This window comes from Heterodontus francisci, chromosome 33 (assembly GCF_036365525.1).
Source record: "Heterodontus francisci isolate sHetFra1 chromosome 33, sHetFra1.hap1, whole genome shotgun sequence".
NCBI lineage: Eukaryota > Metazoa > Chordata > Chondrichthyes > Heterodontiformes > Heterodontidae > Heterodontus > Heterodontus francisci.
This window is the reverse complement of record NC_090403.1, coordinates 29,637,343-29,663,824: the sequence shown is the minus strand read 5'-3', so window position 1 is coordinate 29,663,824 and position 26,482 is coordinate 29,637,343. Positions and strand designations below refer to the sequence as shown.

The 26,482-nt window shown below is 42.9% G+C and overlaps 1 protein-coding gene across 3 annotated transcripts in view; it reads right to left on the bottom strand.

Moving 5' to 3' along the window:
- The window catches only part of moto (minamoto), an 89,944-nt gene that overhangs the window by 45,937 nt on the left and 17,525 nt on the right, over positions 1-26,482 (bottom strand). The window contains exons 1-4 of one of the 3 annotated variants that reach the window (XM_068013250.1): positions 20,270-20,315; positions 19,577-19,667; positions 9,290-9,394; positions 6,927-8,856 (exon numbers count right to left, since the gene is read on the bottom strand). In XM_068013250.1, the coding sequence (XP_067869351.1) occupies positions 6,927-8,856; positions 9,290-9,394; positions 19,577-19,584 (2,043 nt within the window). In that variant the 5' untranslated portion in view covers positions 19,585-19,667; positions 20,270-20,315. Of the gene's footprint in view, positions 1-6,926; positions 8,857-9,289; positions 9,395-19,576; positions 19,668-20,269; positions 20,419-26,482 lie in introns of those variants that run through there. The other 2 variants (XM_068013248.1, XM_068013249.1) reach the window with 2 other exon arrangements.

The following is a 26,482-nucleotide window of genomic DNA, read 5'->3' as shown; positions in this document are numbered from 1 at the left end:
CCAGCCCGAGTCTGGACAGCGGGTTTCCTTGCCTGAAGGACATCAGTGAACCAGTTGGGTTCTTACAACAATCTGACAGTTTTACGGTCACTGTTACTGATACCAGATTTTATATTTCCAGACTTAAAACAAAACTAAATAAAATTCTCAAACTGTCATGATAGGTTTGAACTCATGAGTCTCTGAATTATTAGTCCAGTAACATAACCAATCCACTACTTGAGGTTAACTAATCCTGCTATTAGAAAGGTCAAAAAGGCATTAATAAGAAAGTATTTTGTTTAGCTGTAGTAGCAATAGTGGAGCTTTTTCAATTATATCAGATGCCAGAAAGCATTTAAGGACTGTATAGGTGCTTTGAGAAATTCAGCAGGGCATGGCAAGATTGGAGACCAAGATATGGCTGAAGTGCACGGAGAATTAATGTCATATAGACCCCTGTCTGGGACCTCCCTTCCTCTATATGGTACAGATGCTAATGTTTGAAGTGTTCCATCACTGGAGTAGGGCAACCAACTCTGGTTGGAGGCATTCCTGGAGTTTTGATCACGTGATGTTCTGACCACGTGACACTGGACCATATGACAGATAACATGACTTATACAAATACTGAGGATCTTTTTTCGTAGTTTTGCACCAGCAGCTGTTGTGTGAGAAGTTATAAGAACCAAGAGTAGAAGTGGGGAAACCAAGGATGGGAAAACCATTCTCTCCCCCTTAAACCTGATTGCACAGTCTCCCCCCAAACCCCTCAATAATTTCAGGTTTCCTGATTCCCGATTCCTCCATTCCCGCCCCCCCCCCACACCCACCATCCAGACTGGCAGTTCCCAGCTTTTGCGTAATGGAGATATTTTTATCTAGCATCCACAGCAGCAGAGATATACCTACATCCATGTAATAGGGCTGTACAAGCATTGAATCCCACAGATAGAGAAGTTTATCTGTTACTATGCATCCTGGGTACAAAGATCAGCATTATACAAAAGCTGTTTCTTTTTTCACCTGCTATCGCCTCACACTTACCTGCCTGTCCCTTATTTTAAGTTTGTAAATGAACGGTTCATTGAAGGCTGTCTGTAATTCATGATTTGCCAATATCCGCAGTTTCAAGGGGCAGCTTGCTTTTATTATAATCTAAGTTATTTGGAACTGTCAGTAGTTTCTGTTTTTTTAAACGTGTCTGTTTGCACAACTTTCACTGAAGTTATGATTAGTTATCAAGTCTCATTGGGCTGCTGGACCAGGTTAACAATTACACTACATGTTGAACGAAATGAGAGTTGAGCCACTGTATCATATGTTGAACAGGTTTTTTGAGTTCTGGGATCATTCCGATGCCCTAGTGGGAGTTTCATTTGATTCCAATGTTTAAAAAGCAGAAGAAATCAGACCCTAGGAATTATATGCCAGATAATTCAATGTCAGTTGCAGTAAAGGTGATGTAAGGTATTGTTAGGGATGTAATGCATGATCGCCAAGAGATTGGCAGTTATTATGGAATCCCAGCATGAATTCCGGAAACTTAGATTGTTCCTCAATAACCTGATTGAATTTTTTGAAGAAATCAATGGCTGATGGTAATCTAGTTTATAGTGTTAACCTTGATTTCCAGCAAGTGAAGTGTCACACACAAAGTATTAAGGAAAATTTCATTAGCGAGTCTGACAGTCAAATATTATGCTGGATAGCAAATTGACTGCATTCTTACAGGCAGAGTATGGAAGTAGCTCTGCGTGGGATCCATTCATAAATGGAAGTCCTGCAGGAACTCATGATGGGATCATTCCTCTTCAACATCTTCATAAATGTTTTGGATAAAGACATCAATGGAACCCTTCACAGGTCTGTTAATGCATAGTTTACATTAAATAGATTACAGGTGGATTTAGATAGAATGGAGGAATAGGCTTGTATGCAGCAGATATCTATCAAATGTTAATAAATGCGCGGTGATGGATTTAGGGCTGGATAGGTTCTCGATGAAGGGTTGCATTGCAGGAGAAGGATCTGGGGTCACAGTAGTTAGAACACTGAAGGTCCACACAATGTATGTCAGGGCCATTGGGAAAGCAAGTAGGTTTTAGGTTGAATTGGACAGTACAATATAAAACAGATATAAAACAAGTTAATACTTAGTACAAAGCCTTGGTGTGGCCGAAATTAGAGAAATTGGATCCTCTACACATGGTGGGGGATATCGAGGCCCTGGTCTAGAATAGGGTGACCAAAATGTTATTCAATCTTAGGGCTGTTAGTTATTAAGGTAGTTTCAAGGAATCCAATTTCTTTTATTGGGGTAGTGCAGCAATAGGAAAGATACAACTGATTTTTAAAATGATGAAGGGAACAGATTTAGCTCTGGCTGAGCTAGAGAAGGAGTGTGAGAATAAAACAGAGTTACGTTAGATTCAAGGACTAAGTATTTCTTTCTATAAAGAGTTAGTGACTTTTGGAACAGATTGCCAAAACATATCTGGATGGATATCCTGCAGATCTTTAAAAGGGAGATGGATAACCTCTTCATAGAGAAGGACATTCCAATTGCAGGGTAGCTGGGATTAATGATGATCATGAGTTACTGCAATCTCCTAGAGCCTGCTTGATTGCAAGAAGTTAGTGCGGAATTTCCCAGCGTTTTTCTTTTCTTCAATGATTAGCCTCAAGCATTTTTGCCTCTCCCAGGAGACTGCGTGACATGGGGAGGGGGGAGGGAAAGGTCAATGGGTGAAGGGGATTTTAATCCCTAAAACGAATGGGTTTGGATTAGGTGGGATGTTAAAATATTTAAGAACCTCAAATCCGAACCCAACCTGCCTACTTTCAGTTTTAGCGGGAGCAGGAAGGAAGGGGCAACCAATGTGCATGCAGGTAAGCCCCTCATTTAAATAGTTTACTGAAGCTGCATGCCTTAGATTTTTCAGATTTAATTGGTTGGCCAAGTTTCCCAGCAGCTAAAGGGAGGCAATAACAGCTGTGCAGAAGAGTTTTTTTCGAGCACTGCCTGTGGACAGGAATGCCCATTCCCCCCCACCCACCTACTCCATCCAACACCGAAGTCTTTCAGATCACATTTGCACTCTCTGGCTGTGGCCTGGTGCCAAAGGCCTACCTGACCGATAGCTAGCCAGCTTCACAATCTGGCTAGCTGCAGCCAGAAAATAATGACAAAAAATGTTAACAGAAAGACCTCGAGATAAACCCGTTCTTTTCGGTTTCCCAAAGGTAAAATGGCCCCCACAATGCTCCACCCTCCTCTCACCACCACCACCACCACCACCAACCCCACCACCCTGTAAATATCACGGCCAGTGAAGCTGCACCATGTATGCATGAAACAAACTTGATGTATGTTGCATGCTCATCTGAAACCTGTGTCTCCAGCCTGTATTATACGAACATGGTTCTGTCTTCAAAAAGGAGGACACAAATATCATACCAGAAATGTTGGGGAACACAGGGCTTAGTGAGAGAGAGGAACTGAAGGAAATAAGTATTAGTAGAGAAATGGTGTTGGGGAAATTGATGGGATTGAAGGCCGATAAATCCCCAGGGCCTGATGGCATGCATCCCAGAGTACTTAAGGAAGTGGGCCTAGAAATAGTGGATGCATTGGTGGTCATCTTCCAAGATTCTATAGACTCTGAAACAGTTCCTACAAATTGGAGGGTAGCTAATGCAACCCTACTATTTAAAAAGGGAGGTAGAGCGAAAGCAGGGAATAATAGGCCAGTCAGCCTGACGTCGGTAGTGGGGAAAATTCTAGAGTCCATTATCAAAGATTTTATAGCAGAGCACTTAGAGAATAGTGGTAGAATCGGGGCAGAGTCAGCATGGATTTACGAAAGGGAAATCATGCTTGACAAATCTACTAGAATTCTTCGAGGATGTAACTAGTAGAGTTGATGAGGGGGAGCCAGTGGATGTGGTTTACTTGGACTTTCAGAAGGCTTTTGACAAAGTCCCACATAAAACATTAGCATGTAAAATTAAAGCACATGGGACTGGGGGTAGTGTATTGCGATGGATAGAAAATTGGTTGGCAGACAGGAAACAAAGAGTAGGAATAAATGGGCCTTTTTCTGAATGGCAGGCAGTGACTAGTGGGGTACCGCAGGGATCTGTGCTAGGACCCCAGCTATTCACAATATATATTAATGATTTAGATGAGGGAACTAAATGTAATATCTCCAAATTTGCAGATTACACAAAACTGGGTGGGAAGGTGAGTTGTGAGGAGGATGCACAGAGGCTTCAGGGTGATTTGGACAAGTTGAGTGAGTGGGCAAATGCATGGCAGATGCAGTATAATGTGGATAAATGTGAGGTTATCCACTTTGGTAGCAAAGACAGGAAGGCAGATTATTATCTCAAAGGCTATAAACTGAGAGAGGGAAATAAGCAGCGAGACCTGGGTGTTCTCATACACCAGTCGCTGAAGGTAAGCATGCAGGTGCAACAGGCGGTAAAAAAGGCAAACGGTATGTTGGCCTTCATAGAGAGGATTCGAGTACAGGAGCAGGGATGTCTTGCTGCAATTATACAGGGCCTTGGTGAGGGCACATCTGGAATGTCATGTGCAGTTTTGGTCTCCTTATCTGAGGAAGGATGTTTTTGCTATAGAGGGAGTGCAGCGAAGGTTTACCAGACTGATTCCTGGGATGGCTCGACTGACGTATGAGGAGAAATTGAGTTGGTTAGGATTATATTCGCTGGAGTTCAGAAGAGTGAGGGGGGATCTCATAGAAACCTATAAAATTCTAACAGGACTTGACAGGGTAGATGCAGGAAGGATGTTTCCGATGGTGGGGGTGTCCAGAACCAGGGGTCATAGTCTAAGGATACGGGGTAAACCTTTCAGGACTGAGATGAGGGGAAGTTTCTTCACCCAGAAGTGGTGAACCTGTGGAATTCGCTACCACAGAAAGCAGTTGAGGCCAAAACATTGTATGTTTTCAGAAAGAGTTAGATATAGCTCTTGGGTTTAAAGGGATCAAAGGGTATGGGGCGAAAGCGGGAACAGGTTACTGAGTTGGATGATCATCCATGATCATAATGAATGGCGGAGCAGGCTCGAAGAGTCAAATGGCCTACGTCTGCTCCTATTTTCTATGTAACATACGAATTAGGACCAAGAGTAGGCCACTCAGCCCTTCGAGCCTGCTCCGCCATTCAACAAGATCATGGCTGATCTGATTGTAACCTCAACTCCAGATTCCCGGCTACTCCCGATAAATTTTCACCCCCCTTGCTTATCAAGAATCTATCTACCTCTGCCTTAAAAATATTCAAAAAGACTCTGTTTCCACTGAGGAAGAGAGTTCCAAAGACTCACGACCCTCTGAGAAAAAAAATTATCCTCATCTCTGTCTTAAATGGGCAACCCCTTATTTTTATAGTGACCCCTAGTTCTAGATTCTCCCACAAGAGGAAACAACCTTTTCACATCCACCCTGTCAAGAACCCTGAGGATCTTATATGTTTCAATCAAGTCACCTCTTACTCTTCTAAACTCCTGCGGATACAAGCCTAGCCTTTCCAACCTTTCCTCATAAGACAACCTGTCCATTCCAGGTATTAGTCCAGTAAACCTTCTCTGAACTGCTTCCAACACATTTACATCCTTCCTTAAATAAGGAGACCAATACTGTACACAGTACACCAGATGTGGTCTCACCAATGTCCTGTATAACTGAAGCATAACCTCCCTACTTTACTATTCAATTCCCCTCACGATAAACGATAACATTCTATTCGCTTTCCTAATTACTTGCTGTACCTGCATACAAACCTTTTATGATTCATGCACTAGGACACCCAGATCACTCTGCATTTGAGCTCTGCAATCTCACACCATTTAGATAATATGCTTCTTTTTTGTTCTTTCTGCCAAAATGGACCATTTCACATTTCCCCACATTATACTCCATTTGCCAGATCTTTGCCCACTCAACTCATTTATATCCCTTTGTAGCCTCCTTATGTCCTCTTCACAAATTATTTTCCTACCTATCTTTGTGTCATCAGCAAATTTAGCAACCATACCTTCGGTCCCTTCATCCAAGTCATTTATATAAATTGTAAAAAGTTGTGGCCCCAGCACTGATCTCTGGGGCACACCACTCGTTACATCTTGACGACCAGAAAATGACCCATTTATGCCTACTCTCTGTTTCCTGTTAGCTAGCTAATCTTCTATCCATGCCAATATATTACCCCCTACACCATGAGCTTTTATTTTCTGCAATAAACTTTAATGTTGCACCTTATCAAATGCCTTCTGGAAATCTAATTACAGTATATCCACCGGTTCCCCTTTAACCACAGCACATGTTACTTCTTCAAAGAACTCCAATAAAATGGTTAAACATGATTTCCCTTTCACAAAACCATGTTGACGCTGCCTGATTACCTTGAATTTTTCTAAGTGCCCTGCTATCACATTTTTAATAATAGCTTCTAATATTTTCCCTATGACAGATGTCAAGCTAACTGACCTGTCCCTTCCTGCTTTCGGTCTCCTGTTTTGATTAAAGGTGTTACATTCGCTATTTTCCAATCTAATGTAACCTTCCCCGAATCTAGGGAATCTTGGAAAATTAAAACCAACGCTTCAACTATCTCTCTATGATTTTCCAGAGCTCCTGAGCAATTCTCAGGCTACTATGAAATTCATGTTTTGCTATTTTAAGGCACCCTGAGATGGTCCTTATAAGTGAACTCTTAGAACAAGTCAAACTGAGCGAATTTGTTTCCATGCTGACAATAAAATCCATGGTTTATTTTTAAATATAATCAGGTAATGTGTGGCCAGACCATTATTTTCTTCTATAAAATGCAGAAATACTTAGAACAAAAAGTACTACCCTAGACTTCCCCTTTCAATACAAGGAATTAAGCTTAATGCTTTCAACAAATTTATTTACCTTTTTTCTTTCTTTTTCCAAAGCCCTCCATTGTTCATAGCACTCCTCCAATCGAATATGAAGTTCGTTGGCTGGACCACTACGATTTTTCATAGGTCTTGGAAATCCAAAGGGTGGTATAAATCCATAAAGGGGTGCATCTCCATAAAACATATCATTGAAAAGGGGGTACAAATGACTAAACTCCTCATAAGGAAATAACTCACTGGGATCCATTAATGAAACAACAGGGTGACCAAACTGAAGGTTAGTTCCTGAAGCAACACTACGTGGACCAAGTTGTGAAATATTATGGTTCCGTCTAAAGTCACCCATCATGTAGGGACTTGAAAAAGAAGCTGAAGAACGAGTCATATAATTTGCTACACTGTTGCTATCTCCAGCTCCTTGTTGGGAAGTGTGATTATTATAATAATAAGACTGAGCACCTAGCAAATCTCTGTACATGCTTTGGGAAAATTCATCATCCTTTTTTTTCACATCTTCATTCAAATCATAATGGCAGTTTTGCTGTTTAGTTTGGTAGCTGGGATATTTGCTTGCAACATATTGCTGAGATGATGAACTCCCATGGAATCCATTTACTTGCTTTCCATTTTGACAATTCTTCTCAATGGGTGATTCAAAGTACATATCTCCACTACCTTTGTTTTGCCCTTCAGCATGTGTACCTGGCTGAACCCGTTCCACATTATATGTGAATTCACTACTAGAAACCTTGGAGTGGTTGTCCTGACTATAAATTCCTGTGGATCTCTGGAAGTAAGCACTACTATTTTGAGAAAAAGGCATGGAAGACTGATGAGAAGATGGACAGAAAGAGTGGGATGATGTTTTAGAGACAGGAGCTGCTTGATTACCAAGGTCTGCTGAGTTGTCTGGTTTTCCAAATGAAGTAGTAGTGGTAGTTTCAGAACCAGAAGTAGCCAGTTTTGTCCAGGATTGTCTGTTTTGATAAGACTCTCCAGAATACACAGACACCGGCAATGCATTTAATGGCTGAACATATTCAGACTGTGAAAAATGATCATAATTAGAATGTTGTTGCTTTTCAAAGGCCTTCTCAAAGTCACTTCTAATTGGGCAAAATGTATGTGGATTTCTTCCACATTCAGATGTACACTTTTGCCCCAAATCACTACCTAATCCCATTTCCTTTGAAAGCTGTTTTTCACTCAAGCCTGATGATGATTTTACACAGTATTTTAAGTTATGTTGGTCAATGTTTAATTCATCAAACCCTTTTTGTGCTTGTTTTCCTTTTGATACTCTAGTGCATGTATCCATTTCTATCACTGGTAATTCTGGTATACAATCAGAAGAGGTCTTTCCATCTGCTATGTTAAAATTCACAAATTTGTTCTGTCTGAATTTACTGACATGCAATTGTTCCATGTATCTGTTGTTACTATTACTGTTGTAAGAGTTTCTGGAGTTATGCAGGAAAGGAAACAGCTCTGTGGATGTCTGACTGGATGGAGTACCAACTTCTTTAAAATCTCCCCCGTCTCTGCCATACATGTGTATATCTGTTCCTGGTTCTCTAACTGATACTGATAATCCTACCTGAAGTTTGGAACAATTCTTTACATAAGGAAACTCCTGAAAGTTCATCTTGGTGGTATCAGTGGACTGAAAAGGACTACAATCAGTAGCTTCTTTCTTTGAAGGAAACATCCATTGTTCTGTAAGATCCAAGTCATCAAATCCTAAAAAATCTTCCATATTTAGTTTTTGCTGTGAGACTAAATGACTATCCTGCTGGTACTGTTGTTTGTCAGACGTTGCTATGGATTCTTTTGCATTAAAAACTGGTTGTGAATACGATGTATCTACAGGCTTCTTAGACTCAGATGAGTGATCTAGATGTTCTGTATATCTGCTGGTTGTGGAAGACCATATTGATCTTAACAAGTTAGAGGAGGTATTTCTAAAACAAAAGATATGTTGCAAGGAACTGATTAAGTAATAGTTTAAAAAGTCTTAAAGGACAATATGCATTGTAATATTACACGTCTAGTTTGTGTGAAGTGACGGAACAGCACATTGAGTAACCAATGCACTACATCATAGCAGTGGAGGAATGTAAGCACTATCTCCTGCACCACTGAAATGGCTGTCTCAGCTGTACTGCCACAATGAGCCAGGCCACAGCAGGAGAGTACAGGAAAAGTCAGCCAAAATAGTTATGATGCATCTCCTTATGTCCACCTCACAGTGGCACTGACAGGAGTAGGTTGTTCAGCTTTTCAGCTGTATCCATGCGATCCAGCAGGATTAGAAATCCATAATGTCATAAGACCCCTCCCCCCACAATGTTTATTCCATTTTATTAAATAAAATACTCATATTCATAAACCTACCCTTCAACAAATAAGGACTGTGATTGATCAGGTTCTTCTAAAATGTTGGACACAAGCCCGTACAGGTCTGCAGCGCTCCCAAAATCACTCATTTCAGTCTGAGACCTATCCGGGAAGAACAATATCCAATAATATAATTATTTTTAACCACTGTGCTGAAATCCACAAGTCAGAATCAATGGGACCAATGTATGACATAAATCAAAATAAGGAAATAATAAACAAGAAGGCTCGGATTGATTTTGAGACTGAACATACCACAAACAAGCTAAAATGGGCCCTACTTTTCTGAAACCTAAAGGGGCACAATTGTTCTATTAATTAAGTTTCAGAAAATAAATTTTGAAACATTAGTAGATCTACATCTATCCCAGTAAGTTAGATGTTTTAATAGAGCAGCAGCATTATGTAAGTCCTAAGAAAAGAGTACATTTCCAGTTACAGAGGCTAAGGAATTGTTAGTTGAGTTTATGAGGCGCTACCTGGAGTTTGCTAAATTGCCTTCAGTAGTTGGGGAGAAATTTCCACTTATGCCTGAATTGGCTGCATATTATTTTTCAGTTTTTCTTGCCTCCTTCAGCCTGGGGGTTAGGTGTTGGGTGAATGTTGTACACTATTCTCTGGATGGATGGTCTCTTCTCTTCCTTTTCCAAAAGTTCAAATGTAGGAATCACAGTTTTTACACAAACAACTCCACTTTCGTGGCAGAATAATGCAGTGTGCATTACATGGCATAATGCTGCTGCTCTATTAAAACATCAACCCCATTCCCCTATCCCATATCCCTCACTTCCTTTAGTGTCCAAAAATCTTTCCATTTGTTTTTAATAGGAAAGTAGTGACTCCTCATCCACTGCATGTTTCAGTGGTTTGTTCCAGAGGGCATTGAAATTCTGTGAAAATAAAACCTTAATGGCATCTAACTCTTTGCCTATGGATTTTACAGTCGTGACCTCTTATTCAACCTATTCATTGCAAATAGCTTATCTAAACAGTAAGAATGCAATCCCTTCATCAATTTAAAAAGCACATATTTCCTCTTAAGTCTGCATTTTTCGAAGTATCTGCATCTTCTCAAAAGCCTCAATATCCTTCACTATTTACTCCCGAGGTAAAAAAAGAAGCTACTTTGTGTTGCTTGGGGAGTTTGTTTTGTAGATTGGAAATTAAAGCTTTTTCTTTTACACTTTTCTTTTTGAGGTGACATAAATAAAGAAAATACTGATAGAGACCTCCTGCCCAACAGCTGTCGTACTATCCCTCTGCAGTACTTGCTTCTTTATTCCAACTCACCAGCTCAGATCATTTCCTCTGGGTGTTGGTGGGGTGGGAGCGATTAGATGTTAGTGAAGAAGTGAGATTGTGTGATTCGCAGAGCATAACAAAGCTAGGAGTAGTAGGGAATGGGTGAGAATGTGCCTTCTCAAAAATTCCAAGGGTGGGACCCACCATCGATGGTTAACTAAAACAGTTAAAGATAGTATAAAGAAAAAGCCTATAATTGTGCAAAGATGGGAGGCAGGTCAGAAAATTGGACAGAATATAAAAAATAGCAAAGAATGACTAAAAGATTGATAATGAAGGTAAAATTAGAGTACGAGAGAAAGCTAGCTAGAAATATAAAGACAAATAGAAAGAGTTTCTATAGTTTGTGGAATAATCTGTTCAGCCATGAACTTGTTGAATGGCGGAGCAGGCTCGAAAGGCCGAGTGGCCTACTCCTGCTCCTAATTCGTATGTTCGTGTCTTCCAAAGAAGGCCTGCGGCTTCGTAATTGTCGGACCCACAACTCGAAGCCATTTGCCTGGAAAAAAGGATGTTCAAGGAACAGCTCAGGATCTAAGGTCAGCCTCTGCAGATGTGGGGCTGAAGGCATTGGATACAGTAAAGGCTATTGACCCTGACAATATCCTGGCTATAGTACTGAAAACTTGTGGTCCAGCACTAGCCAGGTCTTTAGCCAAGCTGTTCCAGTACAGCTACAACATTGGCATCTACCTGAAAATGTGGAAAATTGCCCAAGTATGTCTAGTACACAAACATGGACAAAGGAGCCGAATTCCAGAGGTGAGGTGGGAGTGACTGCTTTTGACATCAAGGCAGCTTTTGACTGAGTGTGGCATTAAGGAGCTCTAGCCAAACTGAAGTCAATGGGAATCTGGTGGAAAACTCTCCACTGGTTGGAGTCACACCTAGCACAAAAGATGGTTATGGTTGTTGCAGGCCAATCATCTCAGCCCCAAGACATCACTGTAGGTGTTCCTCATGCTAGTGTCCTAGGTCCAATCATTTTCGGCTGCTTCATCAATGACCTTCCCTCCATCATAAGATCAGAATTATGGATGTTTACTGATGATTGCAGTGATCAGTAGTGTTTGTGACTCCTCAGATACTGAAGCAGTCTGTGCCCAAATGTAGCAAGATCTGAACAACATTCAGACTTAGGCTGATAAGTGAGTGGCAAGTTACATTCGCACTACACAAGTGATAGAAAATGACCATCTCCAACAAGAGAGAATCTAACCATCTTCCCTTGACAGTCCATGGCATTACCATTGCTGAATCCCCCACAGTCAACATCCTGGGGTTACCATTGACCAGAAACTTAACTACCAGCCATATAAATACTGTGGTTACAAGAGCAGTTTAGAGGTTAGGAATTCTGTGGCAAGTAACTCGCCTCCTGACTCTGCGGAGCCTGTCCACCACCTATAAGGAATAAGTCAGGAGTCTGATGAAATGCTCTCCACTTGCCTGGATGAGTGCATCTCCAACAACTCTCAAGAAGCTTGACACCATTCAGGACGAAGCAGCCCACTTAATTGGTACCCCATAGGCCACCTTAAATATTCACTCCCTCCACCACTGGCAACATAGTGGCAACAGTGTGCACCGTCTACAAAATGCAATGCAACAACTTGCCAGGCCACCTTTGACAGCACCTGCCAAGTCCATGACCTCTACCACCTAGGAGGACAATGGTAGCAGATGCAATGGCATCACCACCACCCACGAATTCCCCTCCAAAGTCATACATCATCCTGACTTGGAACTATATAGCCGTATCTTCGCTGTCACAGAATTATAAAATTGTTACAACACAGCAGGCCATTCAGCCAATCATGTCTGCACCGGCTTTCTGAATGGCAATTCACCTGGTGCCATTCCCCTGCCTTCTCCCCATAACCCTGCACATTCTTCCTTTTCAGGTAAAAACCGTGTCCTCAGGGCATTAGCCTGGGTCTCTGGATTTCTAGTTCAGTGACATTACTACTATGCCACCGCCTTCCCCTCACTGGGTCAAAATCTGGAACTCCCTTCCTAACAGCACTGTGGGTGTATCTACATCACATGGACTGCAGCAGTTCAAAAAGCTGACCCACCACCACCTCCTCAAGGGGAATTAGAGATGGGCAACAAATGCTAGCCTCACCAGCGATGCTTGCATCCCATGAACCAATTAAAAAAAACAAATGACAGGTTTGACTCTCAAGTCTACAGCTCTCATTTTCAGAAACATCAGGAAAGTTTTCTCTTCATTGCAAATACCAATGGGGCACGTGGTAGCTTCATTATAAAGTGCAGCACACCCCCATCTGAGAAGTGGTCAGGGTCCATTTTAAAGCCTGGCTACCTGACATGAACCCGACCAAACCCGACTACATGTTGGATTCGGGTCTTTATTCGGCGTTCAGCATTCGGTCTCAGGTGGAGTCAGGCTGGACTATACTGTTCTGTTTCGTATTATTTTTGTTTTAGTCTATGATCTTTTTCTGTTTCAAAAATATGTTTGTTATTTTTGGGTCGGGTCGGGCATGTAAAAAAATTAGAGGACTCGGGTCCTGGTCGGTTTCGGGTTGGCTGTTGTCGGGTCGGGCCGGGTAGGGTTTTAATTTTATACCCCAGCCAGGCTTTAGTCCATTTGGTACTTCTATCTTGTAGCTCTGATGGCATCTAAATTTACACCACCTTCGTGACAAAATATGCAACTGTTATGCAAGGCAAAAGAAGCTTTTCCCTTCTTAGCCAATAATTTTAAACAACTGTTTTACATAGTGGTAGACAGAAGTTAGAAAATGTAGGACTAATGAATTCCAGGCTTTATTAATGTGGCAGCCTGTTGGGGTCATGCACAGTCCAGGCATTCCTTTTCTTTCATTAGGGACACAGCAATCAAGTATACCTTGGCACTCTTCTTTCTCATTGACTTAACATACCTATGAATGTGGGAGACTGTATTCACTGAAAAGGCCATCCTCCCACGTTTGCTACATTTAGCTCACGTGGGACAGTCCCCCTTGGCCACAAAAACTGTCACCTTCCTCCAATGCACCTCCTCCAACAGCTTATTCAGTCTCTCATCCTTAAAGGGATAAATTCTACCACTCATTCCAGATGTCTTTTTCAAAACTGTAGCAGATCATTCAACCTGCAAACAAGAAATAACAGCTACAGTCCTTATTCCTCCTTCCCCCGATCTGCTGTCGTAGCTCTTCCTGCACCCTAGGCAAATGTACTTATTAAATTTAGATAAAACCTAGGATCCCATTGTTTGTTGCCTGCAAGCATCAAGCCTACATCAGACCAGTCCAAATGATCTCTAAAGCAGAGCCTGCAAAGATCATGTCAAACTTGCCACTCAATTCAAACTCTCATGGCAGCTGCAATTCAGTTCACTCACTATCAACTGAAATACATCAATTTTACTGACAGTTAATAACCCACTGTGCTGACTTTTGTGGTACACCACCTTTTCTGATGAAGGACGAAGCCAGCAATCACCTCTGGACTTCAACCGTCAGACTGCTTCAGATATGACCACACCATCCAGGATTCTCAGCTTCCAACCAGGTCCTGGATCTCTACTGTTGATCAGTCCCAGATTTAACACTCAAATGGCCCTGGATATTGACTATCAGCATGCCCACATTTGTGTTTTCCATGGGCTACACTGCCAATTTGGTACCAGGACCTTCACTCCAAGATGTTAGGGTGAATGGGCAATAAAGTCCATCGGAGGTGTGAGAGACACTTTCCAGGAGCACAACAATAACGAAGAAAGACAGGGAAGCTATTTAGTCTCTGCCAAAACAGGGGGACCATTTGCGTGTCAGGAACACGAACAGCGAAGGAGCGGACTTTGCTGAGACTCTACCCAGGACCGTGGAATTAGCAACTCGCTTCTGGCTTTCCCAACCAGTTAGGGAAGGCAGGCAGGATGGCATGCCCATTTTGTCAAAGGAAGGATTCCGCATTAAAGGGGCCAGAGCATGTATTACAAAGGCTCACCAGCACTTGGATTTCTGAGGCTGCGGCCATGAAGAAACCTAGGAAGGCTGCTCCCCGGGTCTATAACTCTTACTTGGAGGTCCTGCTGTGGGATCCAAGAGGTTACAATGGGGTGAGCTCTCCCACAGATGGGAGGAAAAGGACAGCCTCTCCAACCATGCAGGTGTGGATGGAAGTAACCGAGGAAACCAACAGCAGAAGTGTGATTCCCTTTAATCGGAAGAAGTGCACCAAGAGGCTCGCGGACCTCAGGATGGCATGACAGGTGAGTAGCATAACACTTTCAGGTGCCAAGCCCCACACTCTGACTTGCCCAGGATTCTCTAGCACAGCACTCCTCAGGCCAACACAACTTGCAGCTCCACTCATTCATCTCTCTGCAGGTACCTCACATCCCCACCTAGGCAGCCAACACTCACACTCATCCTCATCCTATTGCTTTAGCGCACTCATGCCTCATAGTCACCCTTCACAAATGTTGTCCTTCTCTCCTCTCCACACAAGCCATTTTGAACACTCACACGTCTCTTATTTCTCTCCTTGCAGGAGACAGCGCACAACTTGACCAAGAGACCAAGGAGGAGGCCCTCCAGTGACAGGTACCTTATCGGCCATTGGCAATGCATGCCCACCTGCTCCACTAGGAAGGTGGTCTTTTTCCATGTGCCTGCAGCTATCAGCAGCGACCTGTTGCGATAGCCTGAGCCTCCTGAGGCATTGGTGCTCAGACATGCTAAGAGAGCTGATCCTCTGCCTGTAGACCCTGTGCTGGGGGTCTTGCCTCCTTCCAGCTGGATCTTGCGATCCACCCTCTCTGCCCTGTGGAGGGGCATGCAGCTGACAAGGCATCTGGAGAAGGGGCTGCTGCTGATGTTGCTCCTGCTGCTGCTGTTGGTGGTGGTGCTGCTTCTGCCCTTCATCAGGTGCAAGATGGAGCTGCATAGGCTGCTCCTATGCCGGGCGATGGCAGGAAGCAGCAAAGTGCAGATAAAGGTGAGTGAAGTGATTGACAGGTGAAGTGCCTTCTACAAAGTTGGCAATCACCTGTCAAGCAGTGATAGCAATCTCTGAGAGAACAAATGCTTTGAAGAGCAGCCTCTCACCTGGCCATGGCTGCAGCTCTTCAGTTTCCCTGATCAAAGCCTCCCTAACTTGTCCGTTTCACTGAAGAAGCTCTTCCCGCAGTGCACTCGTCTCAGTGACCCTGGCAAATTGCTGACAGGTAGGGAAACGCTGCCCACTCATTCTAGGTATCAATCTAGTAAACCTCCTCTGAACCGCCTCCAATGCATTTACATCCTTCCTTAAATAAGGAGACCAAAACTGCACACAGTATTCGAAATGTGGTCTCACCAATGCCCTGTATAACTGAAGCATAACATCCTTACTTTTATTTTTAATTCCTCTCATAATAAAGGATGCATTCCATCAGCCTTCTTTATTACTCGCTGTATCTATATACCAACTTTTTGTGACTCATGCACTAGAATACCTAGATCCCTCTGCACCTCAGAATTCTGCAGTTGTTCTCCTTTTAAGTAATACTCTGCTTTTTTATTCTTTCTGTCAAAGTGACTAACTTCACAATTTCCCACATTATACTCCATCTGCCAGACTTTTGCCCACTCACTTAGCCTCCCTATATCGGTCTGCAACCTCCTGTCATCTTCACAACATACTTTCCTACCTATCTTTGTGTCATCTGCAAATTTAGCGACCATGCCATCACTGCCCTCATTTAAGTCATTGATATAAATTGTAAAAATTTGAGGCCCCAGCACAGACCCCTGCGGAACTTCAATCGTCACATCCTGCCAATCGGAAAAGGACCCTCTTTACACAGAGGGTGGTGAGTGCCTGGAACTTGCTGCCGGGGGAGGTGGTGGAAGCAGGTACGATAGCGACGTTTAAGAGGCATCTTGACAAATACATGAATAGGATGGGAATAGAGGGATACGGTTCCCGGAAGTGCCGAAGCTTTTAGTTTAGGTAGGCATCAAGATTGGCGCAGGCTTGGAGGGCCGAATGGCCTGTTCCTGTGCCGTATTGTTCTTTGACCCATTTATGCATACTCTCTGTTTTCAGCCAATCTTCTATTCATGCCAATATGTTATCCCCTACACCATGAGCTCCCACTTTGCGCAATAACCTTTTATGTAGCACCTTGTCAAATGCCTTCTGGAAATCCAAGTACAGTATGTCGATGGGCTCCCCTTTAGCCACAGCACATGTTACTCCTTCAAAGAACTCCAATAAATTGGTTAAACATGATTTCCCTTTCACAAAACCATGCTGACTATTCCCAATTACCTGGAGTTTTTCTAAGTGCCCAGCTATAGCCTCCTTAATGATCGATTCTAACCTTCCCCACGACGGACATCAAGCTAACTGGCCTATAGTTACCTGTTTTCTGCCTCCCCCCTTCTTGAATAGAGGGGTTATATTTGCTACTTTCCAGTCTGATGGAACCTTTCCAGAATCTAGCAAATTTTGAAAAATTAACATCAACGCCTGTACTACCTCATTAGGCACCTCTTTTAAGACCAGAGGATGAAGCACAACTGGACCCGGGGACCTTTCAGCCCACAGCTCCATCAGTTTGGTCAGTACTGTTTCCATTAATTGTAATTTCACAAGTTCCTTTCTTCCCTCCACCTCCTGATTTACAGCTATTACAGGAGTGTTTTTTGTATCCTCTATAGTGAAGGCAGAAGCAAAATTTTTGTTCATTTCATCTGCCATTTCCTTATTATCTACTATTAACTCCCCATTTTCAAACTCTAGAGGACCAACACTCACTTACTTACCCCTTTCCTTTTTAAATACCTGTAGAAATTCTTGCTAGTCGTTTTTACATTACTAGCTAGCTTCCTCTCATCTCATACTCTATTTTTTTCTCCTGATTAACCTTTTAGTCATTGTCTGCCATTCTTTATATTCTGAGCAATCATCTGACCTGCCACTCATCTTTGTGCAATTATATGCTTTTTCCTAACGTTTGATGCTTTCCTTAACTTCTTTAGTTAACCATGGATGATGGGATTTTAGAATTTTTCTTTATAGTAGGAATATATTTATCCTGAGTATTCTGAAATATCCCCTTAAATGTCTGTCACTGCTTCTCTATTGATCTATCTCCAAGCCTAGTAACCCAGCTTCAGCTAGCTCAGCTTTCATGCCCACATAGTTGCTCTTATTTAAGGTAAAATACTAGTCTTAGACCCACTCTTCTCTCTTTCAAACTGGATGTAAAATTCAATTATATTGTGGTCACTGCTACCTACAGGTGTCTTTACTCTGAGGTCATTAATTAATCCTGTCACATTACATAATACCAAGTCTAATATAACCTGCTCTCTGGTTGGTTCCAGAATGTGCTCTGCTCTAAGAAACTATCTCGAAAGCATTCTGTGAACTCTTCATCCAGGCTACTAATGCCAATCTGATTTTCCCAGTTTATATGTAGATTAATTATTGCCGTCCCTTATCACAAGCACCCAATATTTCTTCTTGTATACTTTGTCATACATTGTGATTACTGTTATGGGGCTTGTAGGCTACTCCTACTAGTGACTTCTTTCCCCTACTATTCCTCATCTCCATCCAAATTGATTCTACATCTTGATCTCCTGAACCAAGGTCATCTCTAACTATTGCACCAATGCCATCCTTGATTAACAGCACTACCCCTCCACCTTTACCTCGCTTCCTAGTCTTCTTGAATGTCACATACCCCTCAATATTCAGGACCTAATCCTTGTCATCCTGCAGCCATGTCTCCGTAATGGCTATCAGATCATATTTATTTACTTCAATGTGTGCTATCAGTTCGTCTACTTTGTTATAAATGCTATGTGCATTCAGATACAGAGCCTTTATTTTTGTCTTTTTGTTATCTTTGTAACATCTGGTCTTGACTGTTGGTGTGTTCTTAGGTTGTTTTCTCTCTGTTCCTTCCTGCAATTCTCTAATCTTCATTTCCCATATTACTTTCCTACTCTCCTGCCTTGACTCTACCCCTTGGTTTGCTACATAGATCACTTGACACCACGTGCCCTGGATATTAATAAAAAGATATAGCCATTTTTCAATCCTTAAGAATCATGTGTTCTTAAAATAGTGAATTTTGTGGCAGAGATGGTATAGGATCAAAGAAGACATGGCAAGGAGACTGGCAAGCATCAGATTATAATGCAGACCAAGGCACATCCACCTGCCAATAATCTGTCACAAATGCCTCAGCTTGCTACAGGTTAGTAAGACAGTGCTGTGACATTTGCAGCAAAAGTACTGCAAACCTGCAACTTAAAAACAATGCTATCAGTAATTGACAATATTAACAATGTCTGCAATTGTTCCATCTATAACTCATTCTAAGGCTCAAGCTGCAGGGAGCAAACAGTATGTGAGGTGGGTGAGCTATACGTTGGCGCATTTCCCAAAAAGCCAGATCATTTTGGAAAGGGCACCAATGTGTCCAACTTGAAATCACTGGAAGATGAATGTTTCAAGGCTATCAATTTTATGTTGCATCTTGATTGCCTGCTCTGCTAAGGTAAGAGTATGCATGAGATGAAAATGCTAGTGTGGGGGGAGCAGGAAATATAGTGGCATCTGCCATTTACCTGGTACCCATCATATTCTTGTTCAATTTTATCTACAGATTCCTTAAAATGTACCATTCTATCCACCACATGTTTCTAGGTCCTGCAGGCAGCATTGTATGGGGCTACCACCTCTTGCCAAACATGTGTACATTGCTGGAGATGACATCCTGGAAAGCAAACAGGGCAAGTCTACTTGCACCCAACTCATGCAGTTAAATTTTTACTTTGCCACGCATCAAAGTTGGGCGGGGAGTGGGGGGGGCAGCATCACTGTTATTAATCCAGACTCCATTTTATGCCTCCACTGCCTTATCTGTCCTTTCTACTTTGGCCATCAGCTCTTCCTCTCCCATAAAAGTTGTAAATTGCTATGACCATTTATCAGACTTACTCCAGCATTTTTCTCCTCTAGTTTTGAATGGTTGTCTGCTTCGAATTTAGCAACGGCCCCTCTTTCTTACACTCCCTGCGCAAGGTTCAAACTGCAGGGAGCATATGTAAAATTATTAAAACAACCAGGTTAGCTCCCCACTCCAGTTATGTGAATGTACTTGCAAACACTGAACCATGAATTCATTTTTCAAGGATCAGAGAATCAGCTTCAGTAATAATAGTTTTATGAAGTATTGGAAAAATAACTTTAGATCCCGTTTACAATATTCTATAGTGTTTCTATGCTATGCCACTCTGATTGAAATGTTAATCTTTATCCCCCTGAATAAAAAGTGCAAAAGAACTTTGTCTGATATACAGAAAACTTATCTAATACCTCCTGAAGATCTATCAGGTGACAGCAAATATATGTCAGAGAAGACAATTGCTACACATTGCAAAACATTACAAAATAAGTAAAAGTATTTCCTATTTTTAGAATAAGTTGATTTACCTAGAACAAAACAAAAATTGATTTGGTAAACTAAAACTCCAGGGATTGCACTAATTATCCTGAGTGGAATAATGGTCTCAGGAATGTGATCACTTCTGATATCATCATGTCAATAATCTATGGTCCTCAGATGTGACAATATTTATGCACTAGAATTTTTTAACATCATTTAATTATGGAAATAGATAATCCTCATACCGATTAGGGTTGCTCTGAGATCCAGAAAGTTGCTTATAATCATCTCCAGATGTTGACCAAGGAACATAGAACAAGGAGGAATCAGGAGTGGTTGACACTGATGCAGTGTAGGACTGATGTGAATCTATATTTTCTTCATATTGAGGTACCTACAGAGAATTCAGATGTAAGACCAAAAATCTTAAAACTGTTGAAATGCAATGATCTAGATATAAATATTAGTCCTTATAAGACTTTTTCAATAGGTATAAAGACAGGTTACATCTGCGTTCTCCATAAAGCACTGGTTCAATGAAATCAGAAAAAATCTCCATGCTGGCTGATAGAGTAGCTTTTAAAAACTGTACAAAGAGCAATTTAATATGGCTGATGGCTAAAGTAAACCTTTGTTTGCGAGGGGATAATTCAAGCTGCACCTAAAATGCCACCAAGTAGGGAGGGCATCTGTGGCACCTGCCTAATGACATAGATGACATTTCCATATGATGGGCAAGCTTTCAGAACTACTCGCACTGGCTGGGGGCCAGGGTGGAATTTAGGCAGGAGTAACACCATTTAAAGGCATTCTGCAAGGGGGCGTGCATCTTGTCTGCACTGCATGCTTTGGGCATCAAACCTGGAACAGACAACAGTCAATATGAGTTCTGAAAGGTCCCCGTAATTAGCTGACAATGCCAAGGAATCTTTGTAAAGGAGGTAAGCAGAAGGAAGTAGTTCTTGTTTTTGGCTGGCAGTATCAGGTTACCAAGGAATGCAACAGTGGTTAGAGGTGGCTGAGCAGCATGTGATTGCATTGTAGAATTGCACCCAAGACCTGACAGTTATGTCAAAAAAAACCCCAATGATTTGACCATTGCCGCTATTGTAAGACTCCTATTAATACCTGTCTTACTCTTTGCTTAGATATACACCACTTGTAGTCCAAGTACTCGCAAGCCTATCCTGCCCATCTTCCCATCATGCTCCTTCAATCAGAGTAGCACACTTCGCTGTACCTCCTTTTACTGCCCCTTTCACATTCTGCACCTGCTGTTGTCCACATCTTTCACACACCATTTATACTCAGGCATGCACATCTTCACAACCCTTCATCAGCCACACACAAGCATAGTCCCTTTCATCTTGGAACAGATATGCACAGGAGGGCAGCCACCATCATTTCAAGTGCTGCCCAAAATGGAAGATGTCACCATTGATATAGTGGGAATTCATAATAGAAGGATGTCAGATGACGAGGCTGGGGTATATGTCCCATTGGTTATTTGGCCATCTTACCTTCCTTTTCTCTTCATGTTAAAACTCTCTCCCTCGCAAACTCTGCATGACAACCTAGTGCTGCTTTGAGTTATTACTTACCCTTGAGACTGTCAACCGTGAGAGCGGAGAGAGCAAGCCTGAGGGGCAGCAGTACAAGGAGGCCAACAGAAAAAAGCAAGAAAACCAGTGGCAGAGTCAGTGATAGCAGTCAGTCAGTCAGAGCGTGAGCTGAACACAGAAAACTAAGAAAAACAAAAGTGTCATCACTGCCGCAGAGCGAGCGGATTGGTGGGTAATAGGAAAAGGCACCTGTATAAAGCTGGAACCAATGTTCTTGCTGAAAGATTAACTAGTACTGTTGGAGGTGGTTAAACTAATTTGGCAGGGGAAGGGGAACCAGAAAATACCAGAAAGGAACAGCAATGAGATCAGAGGTTAGAGATATATATGTATAAACAGCAGTAAAATTAGAACTATTACAAAACATTGCAGGGACCAGATTGAACAAAACAGGTATTAGATTGTATGTACTTCAATGTCTGTATTGTAATTAATAAGGTTGATGACCTAAGTTGCCACATGGGATTATGGCATGGTTGCATTAACAAAGATATGCTCAAACAAGGATAAGAATGGGTTCTTAATATTTTTGGTTACCAAGGTGTCATGCAGGCCCCGACCTGCCAACAATAAGGCACATTAATTTTTGCATACTAGTAGACAGTGTTGGAACAAAGGAACCAGTCCCTGCTCCCATACAATACACAGAAGAGACGTGGTCAGACCAGTTTAGTCACATAACTAACTGGCTGTTAGAGAGTTTTGAAGTGAGAGTTTAAATTGGAGAAAGCTCCTGGCTCCTGGATTGAGAACATCTCTCTCCTGTCTGCTCCCATCTCTTTCTCACCAGCTTTGGAATCCACTGAAGACACATGAACACCAAGAGAGAAAAGTCTCCTACAGTGAACAAGGTTTAAGAAGAATACTGGGCCCCAACGAAAAGCAAGAATTACCCACAAGCAAGAACTACCTACAAAAGGACTCTACAGTGAGCTCGAAGCACAGTAACAAACCCCTTTCAGAGATTGCCTCAAACTTTGTCACTTTATTTTTCTTTTGCTCTTTTCTTTCCCTATTTGCATGTGTGTATCGCGTATGCATGCTAGTGTGGGCGCGTTGTGTATCTGTAGGCGTCAACAGAATTAGAGTTTAAGTTTTCATAAATTTCAATCTTTCTTCTTTAAACCTAAGAAAGCCTGTTTGTGTTCATTTCTTTGTCTTATAATTGGAAAGCGGTGAACAAGGATTCACCAAGGGGGAGCTTAAAACATAGTGTGTTTACAGTAAGACCAGGTGAAGGCTGAAAGGGACCCCTAGACACCTTTCCCACCTGGTCGTAACAGAAATTTGAGTGCTAGTGTCTGGAATTTTAGCCACAAATGAGAGAAACTGGAAGTGAGAAGCCAAATTGTTCCCAATCAAAAAAACAAACAGCAAGTTTTCGATACAGGTTTTCTTGTGGTTGTGTGTGATTGAATGCTAACATGTCTGCAACTGAAGCTAGTAGCTCTCCAAGCCAGGGTAAAGTAACTTGGGATAAGTTAAAAGCACTGTCTATGGAGGAGTTGAGGAAAATGGGTGAGCAGTGTGGGATCACTGTATGTGGCAAGGCTAGGAAATCTGAACTCCTAAGACTAGAGGCCAAACATTTTTCCCTTGAATCTGAAGAAGCAGAAGCAGTGTTAGAAGCAGATTCCAACAGGATATTGTTAGCAAAGATACAATTGGAACAAAGGAAACTTGAATTTGAGGAGAGAGGGAGAAAGAAAGAGCCTTCAAGAAAAACAAAGACAGGAGAAGGAGTGAGAGAGAGAGAGAGAGACAGAGATAAAGAATATTCTAGAAAGAATGCGAAGAAAGAGTTGAAGTAGCTTGATTTAACTAGGGGCAACACAGTAACCCCAGTAAAAGCATGGCCAATCTGGAGGAGCATAATTCAGGGCTGGATATAACCTGACATGGCTGCCATGGTCTGTTTAAATCAGGCCCACACTTGAACAGCTGCCTCCTTTCCCACCCATGGCCACTAATTGGTTGCCAAACCCATCCACAGACCAATTAAGGGATTCTGGGCCGGTGACTGCTTTCCTCCCCCAGAGTAGGTTCGGGACCTGGAAACAGTTTCGACTTCTGTTTCTCTCCCCCAGAAGGAGTATTCTACCCTTGGTAACCAAAAATATTAAGAACCCATTCTTATCCTTGTTTGAGCATATCTCTGGCAAGGTTAGTACAACCCTTCACTCTTAGGACAGGCCTCTGGGTATTTACCCTCCAACAGATACACCAGCTAAATAGCTTCAGGTTACATGCTGCTCCTGAACATGGGCGGAATGTGTGCACAGAGTACCTACTGACTTCTCAGAATGGCTCAAAGCCATAGTGCTGCTGAGGACCTGTCAGCACTGAAACATGCAGCTTCTAATGAAAAGGAGCATCTGGCATTGGCCACAGAGGACAGCAGTATCTTCACTCTCTTGTCCTTGCAGGAGAAATGGGCTCATAATGCCTAGGACAGGTCCAAGGCTGAAGGAGAGGTTCCATACATTCATGCTATTAGCACCATGCGGGGGGAAGCCAAGGGCATCGCCAGGGTCGTGGACAATGAAGAAGTCGAGCATAGTGAGATGGCCATCATGGTGGTGATGGTGATTAGAGTGCAAAGCATTTATTAAGACAGTGCTTTGCACTTCACTCTATCCGACAGCATGCTGAACACTGAGTTGCATTGGGAAGCCTCAACACTGCAAAGATCTCTTCTTGTGTCTCCCACAGGTTCTGACATCGAGGCAAAGAGACCAATTCCTTCAACATGCCAGGCCAAATGCAGCAGCAACAAAGCTCAGGAGAAGCACTGTCACACCTTACAAGCGCACACTCCACCAGCAGACATACAGTCACCTCGGTGGATCCTCACACAGTTAGACAGGGTGGCACGGGGTGATGAGCGTAGTAGTAGCGTTCATGAAGAGGTGCCAGAGGCAAATGTGGGCCTCCCTTGAGGAGGGAGGACAGACATACCCCTGCTCAGCTGGGCACAGAAGCAGGGCCTCCGGAGTCACAGGAAAGGAGACTCCAGCTAAACTAGCAGCAACAGAAGTGCTCCCACATGTCAGAGTCACTGAGGCAGTGCAGGGTCATGGGCTGAGAATGGAGGAGTCCATTCAGCTCGTGTGTGCCACAGGGGTTCAGGGCTTTGAATGCATGAGTTCCTCCATTGAGAGGAGTCGCCAACCTCATGGAGAACCATATGTGGCAGCACTTGGAGTGCACTCAGGAACAGCACATTCACATGCACAGAATGTATGCAGCGTTCTGTAGTATTGACCATCCAGTGGCGCTGAAGGCACAAAGATGCAGAGTGGATGCCAGTTGTGCCCCACTGTAGGTCCTCTCCAGCCATCTGGAGTGCCATCTAAGGGCTGAGGCTGTCACTGAGGAGGATGAAAGTGCTACCTCTCACAGGGCCTCTGACTGAGGGAGCATCTATGCAGCAGGGCTCACTGCTGGAGGATGCCCCTGCAATGATGCAGGTGCAACAGCCTCTGAGGTGCCCATTCCCACCCCCACAACAAAGGCAACCACCACATGCATCTCAGCTGTAGGCAGAGACAAGTGAGCAGGTTGTCTCCATCTCGTCCGAGGCGACAAGGGGAGCACTGTGTAGAAGTGCTCGACCATGGAGGCCCTTGCGGTGGGCAGGGCAGAATGAGTCACCGGGTTTCTTCTACCTGTAACTACATACTGTTTGCCTTTATGAGCGCAATGTAAATATTGGCACATGAAGCCGGATATGTGAGCCAACTTTTATTAACAGTGGTATAGGACAAGGGAGATGAAGTGGAGAAGGCAAGCAAGGATCAGTCTACGATGACAGTGAAACCTCTGGGTAGATATGCATCCTTCACTGGTGGTAAGAGTTTACTTGTTCCAAGCTGTGTCTTCAATGCAAGTGTTAGCGCAGGCAGCTCAGAGTGAGTCTCATACCATGTCGTTGCTCCTGGGTCAGAGGGGCTCACTCGAAACAAGCCTGGATCAGAAAATTCCTGATGTTGAGGGCATCCTGACGAACTGCTGAAGCCCTGTCGGACCTGGCCACTGACCTGTACAGTCAGGGTACATTTCGGTGTTTTGCATCTTCCCACTTCGCCTCCTCTTCCATGTCCTGCTTCTCCTCTTCCTTCAATGAGCTGTGTCCTTCCAGGTCCACACCTCTCTGGAGCCATGTTATGGAGAGCGTAGCAGACCACAAAGAGTAAGACCCTTGCAGAACTGTATTGCAGGGCGCCCTGAGTTGGGTGAATGGCCAAAATGGTCGAATGGCCTCTGGGACGTACAGGAAAGACTCTGGGCAGCTATCATCAGGATTTGCCTGTTGCAGAGTGGTGTCATCAGATGTTTCCTGTCGAAGCTGTTGACATTTGTACGTGCCAAACTCACGAGGTCAACATATAGTACATCTTCGAATTCAGAGTCAATGAGGTTTGACCTCATGATCCAATGAAATTCACTGGTTTTGGATTGGTTGGGTAAACGATTCAATGTATCAGTTGTAATCATGGTACTACCTGGCTTGTAGAAAATATCAAAGTCGTAACCTTGAATTTTAACAAGCAGACATTGTAGCTGAGGTGGCCGCTTCTCAGCAGTTTCCACCAGCTCATCTCATGGGGTTTGTGATCCGTTTCGAAGATAAATCTTTTCCTAAAGATATGTATGGAAACATTGAATCCCGAAGACTAGGGCAAAAGTTTCCCGTTTGAGCATTAGTTTGGATATTCGAAAGACTCTTGGACGCAAAAGCAACTGCCTTTCCTTTCTGAAGGATGGACTCTCCAATGCCCTTTTGAGACGCAGCGACTTCCAACGTGGTCTCCTCCGACGGATCATAGAATTGGC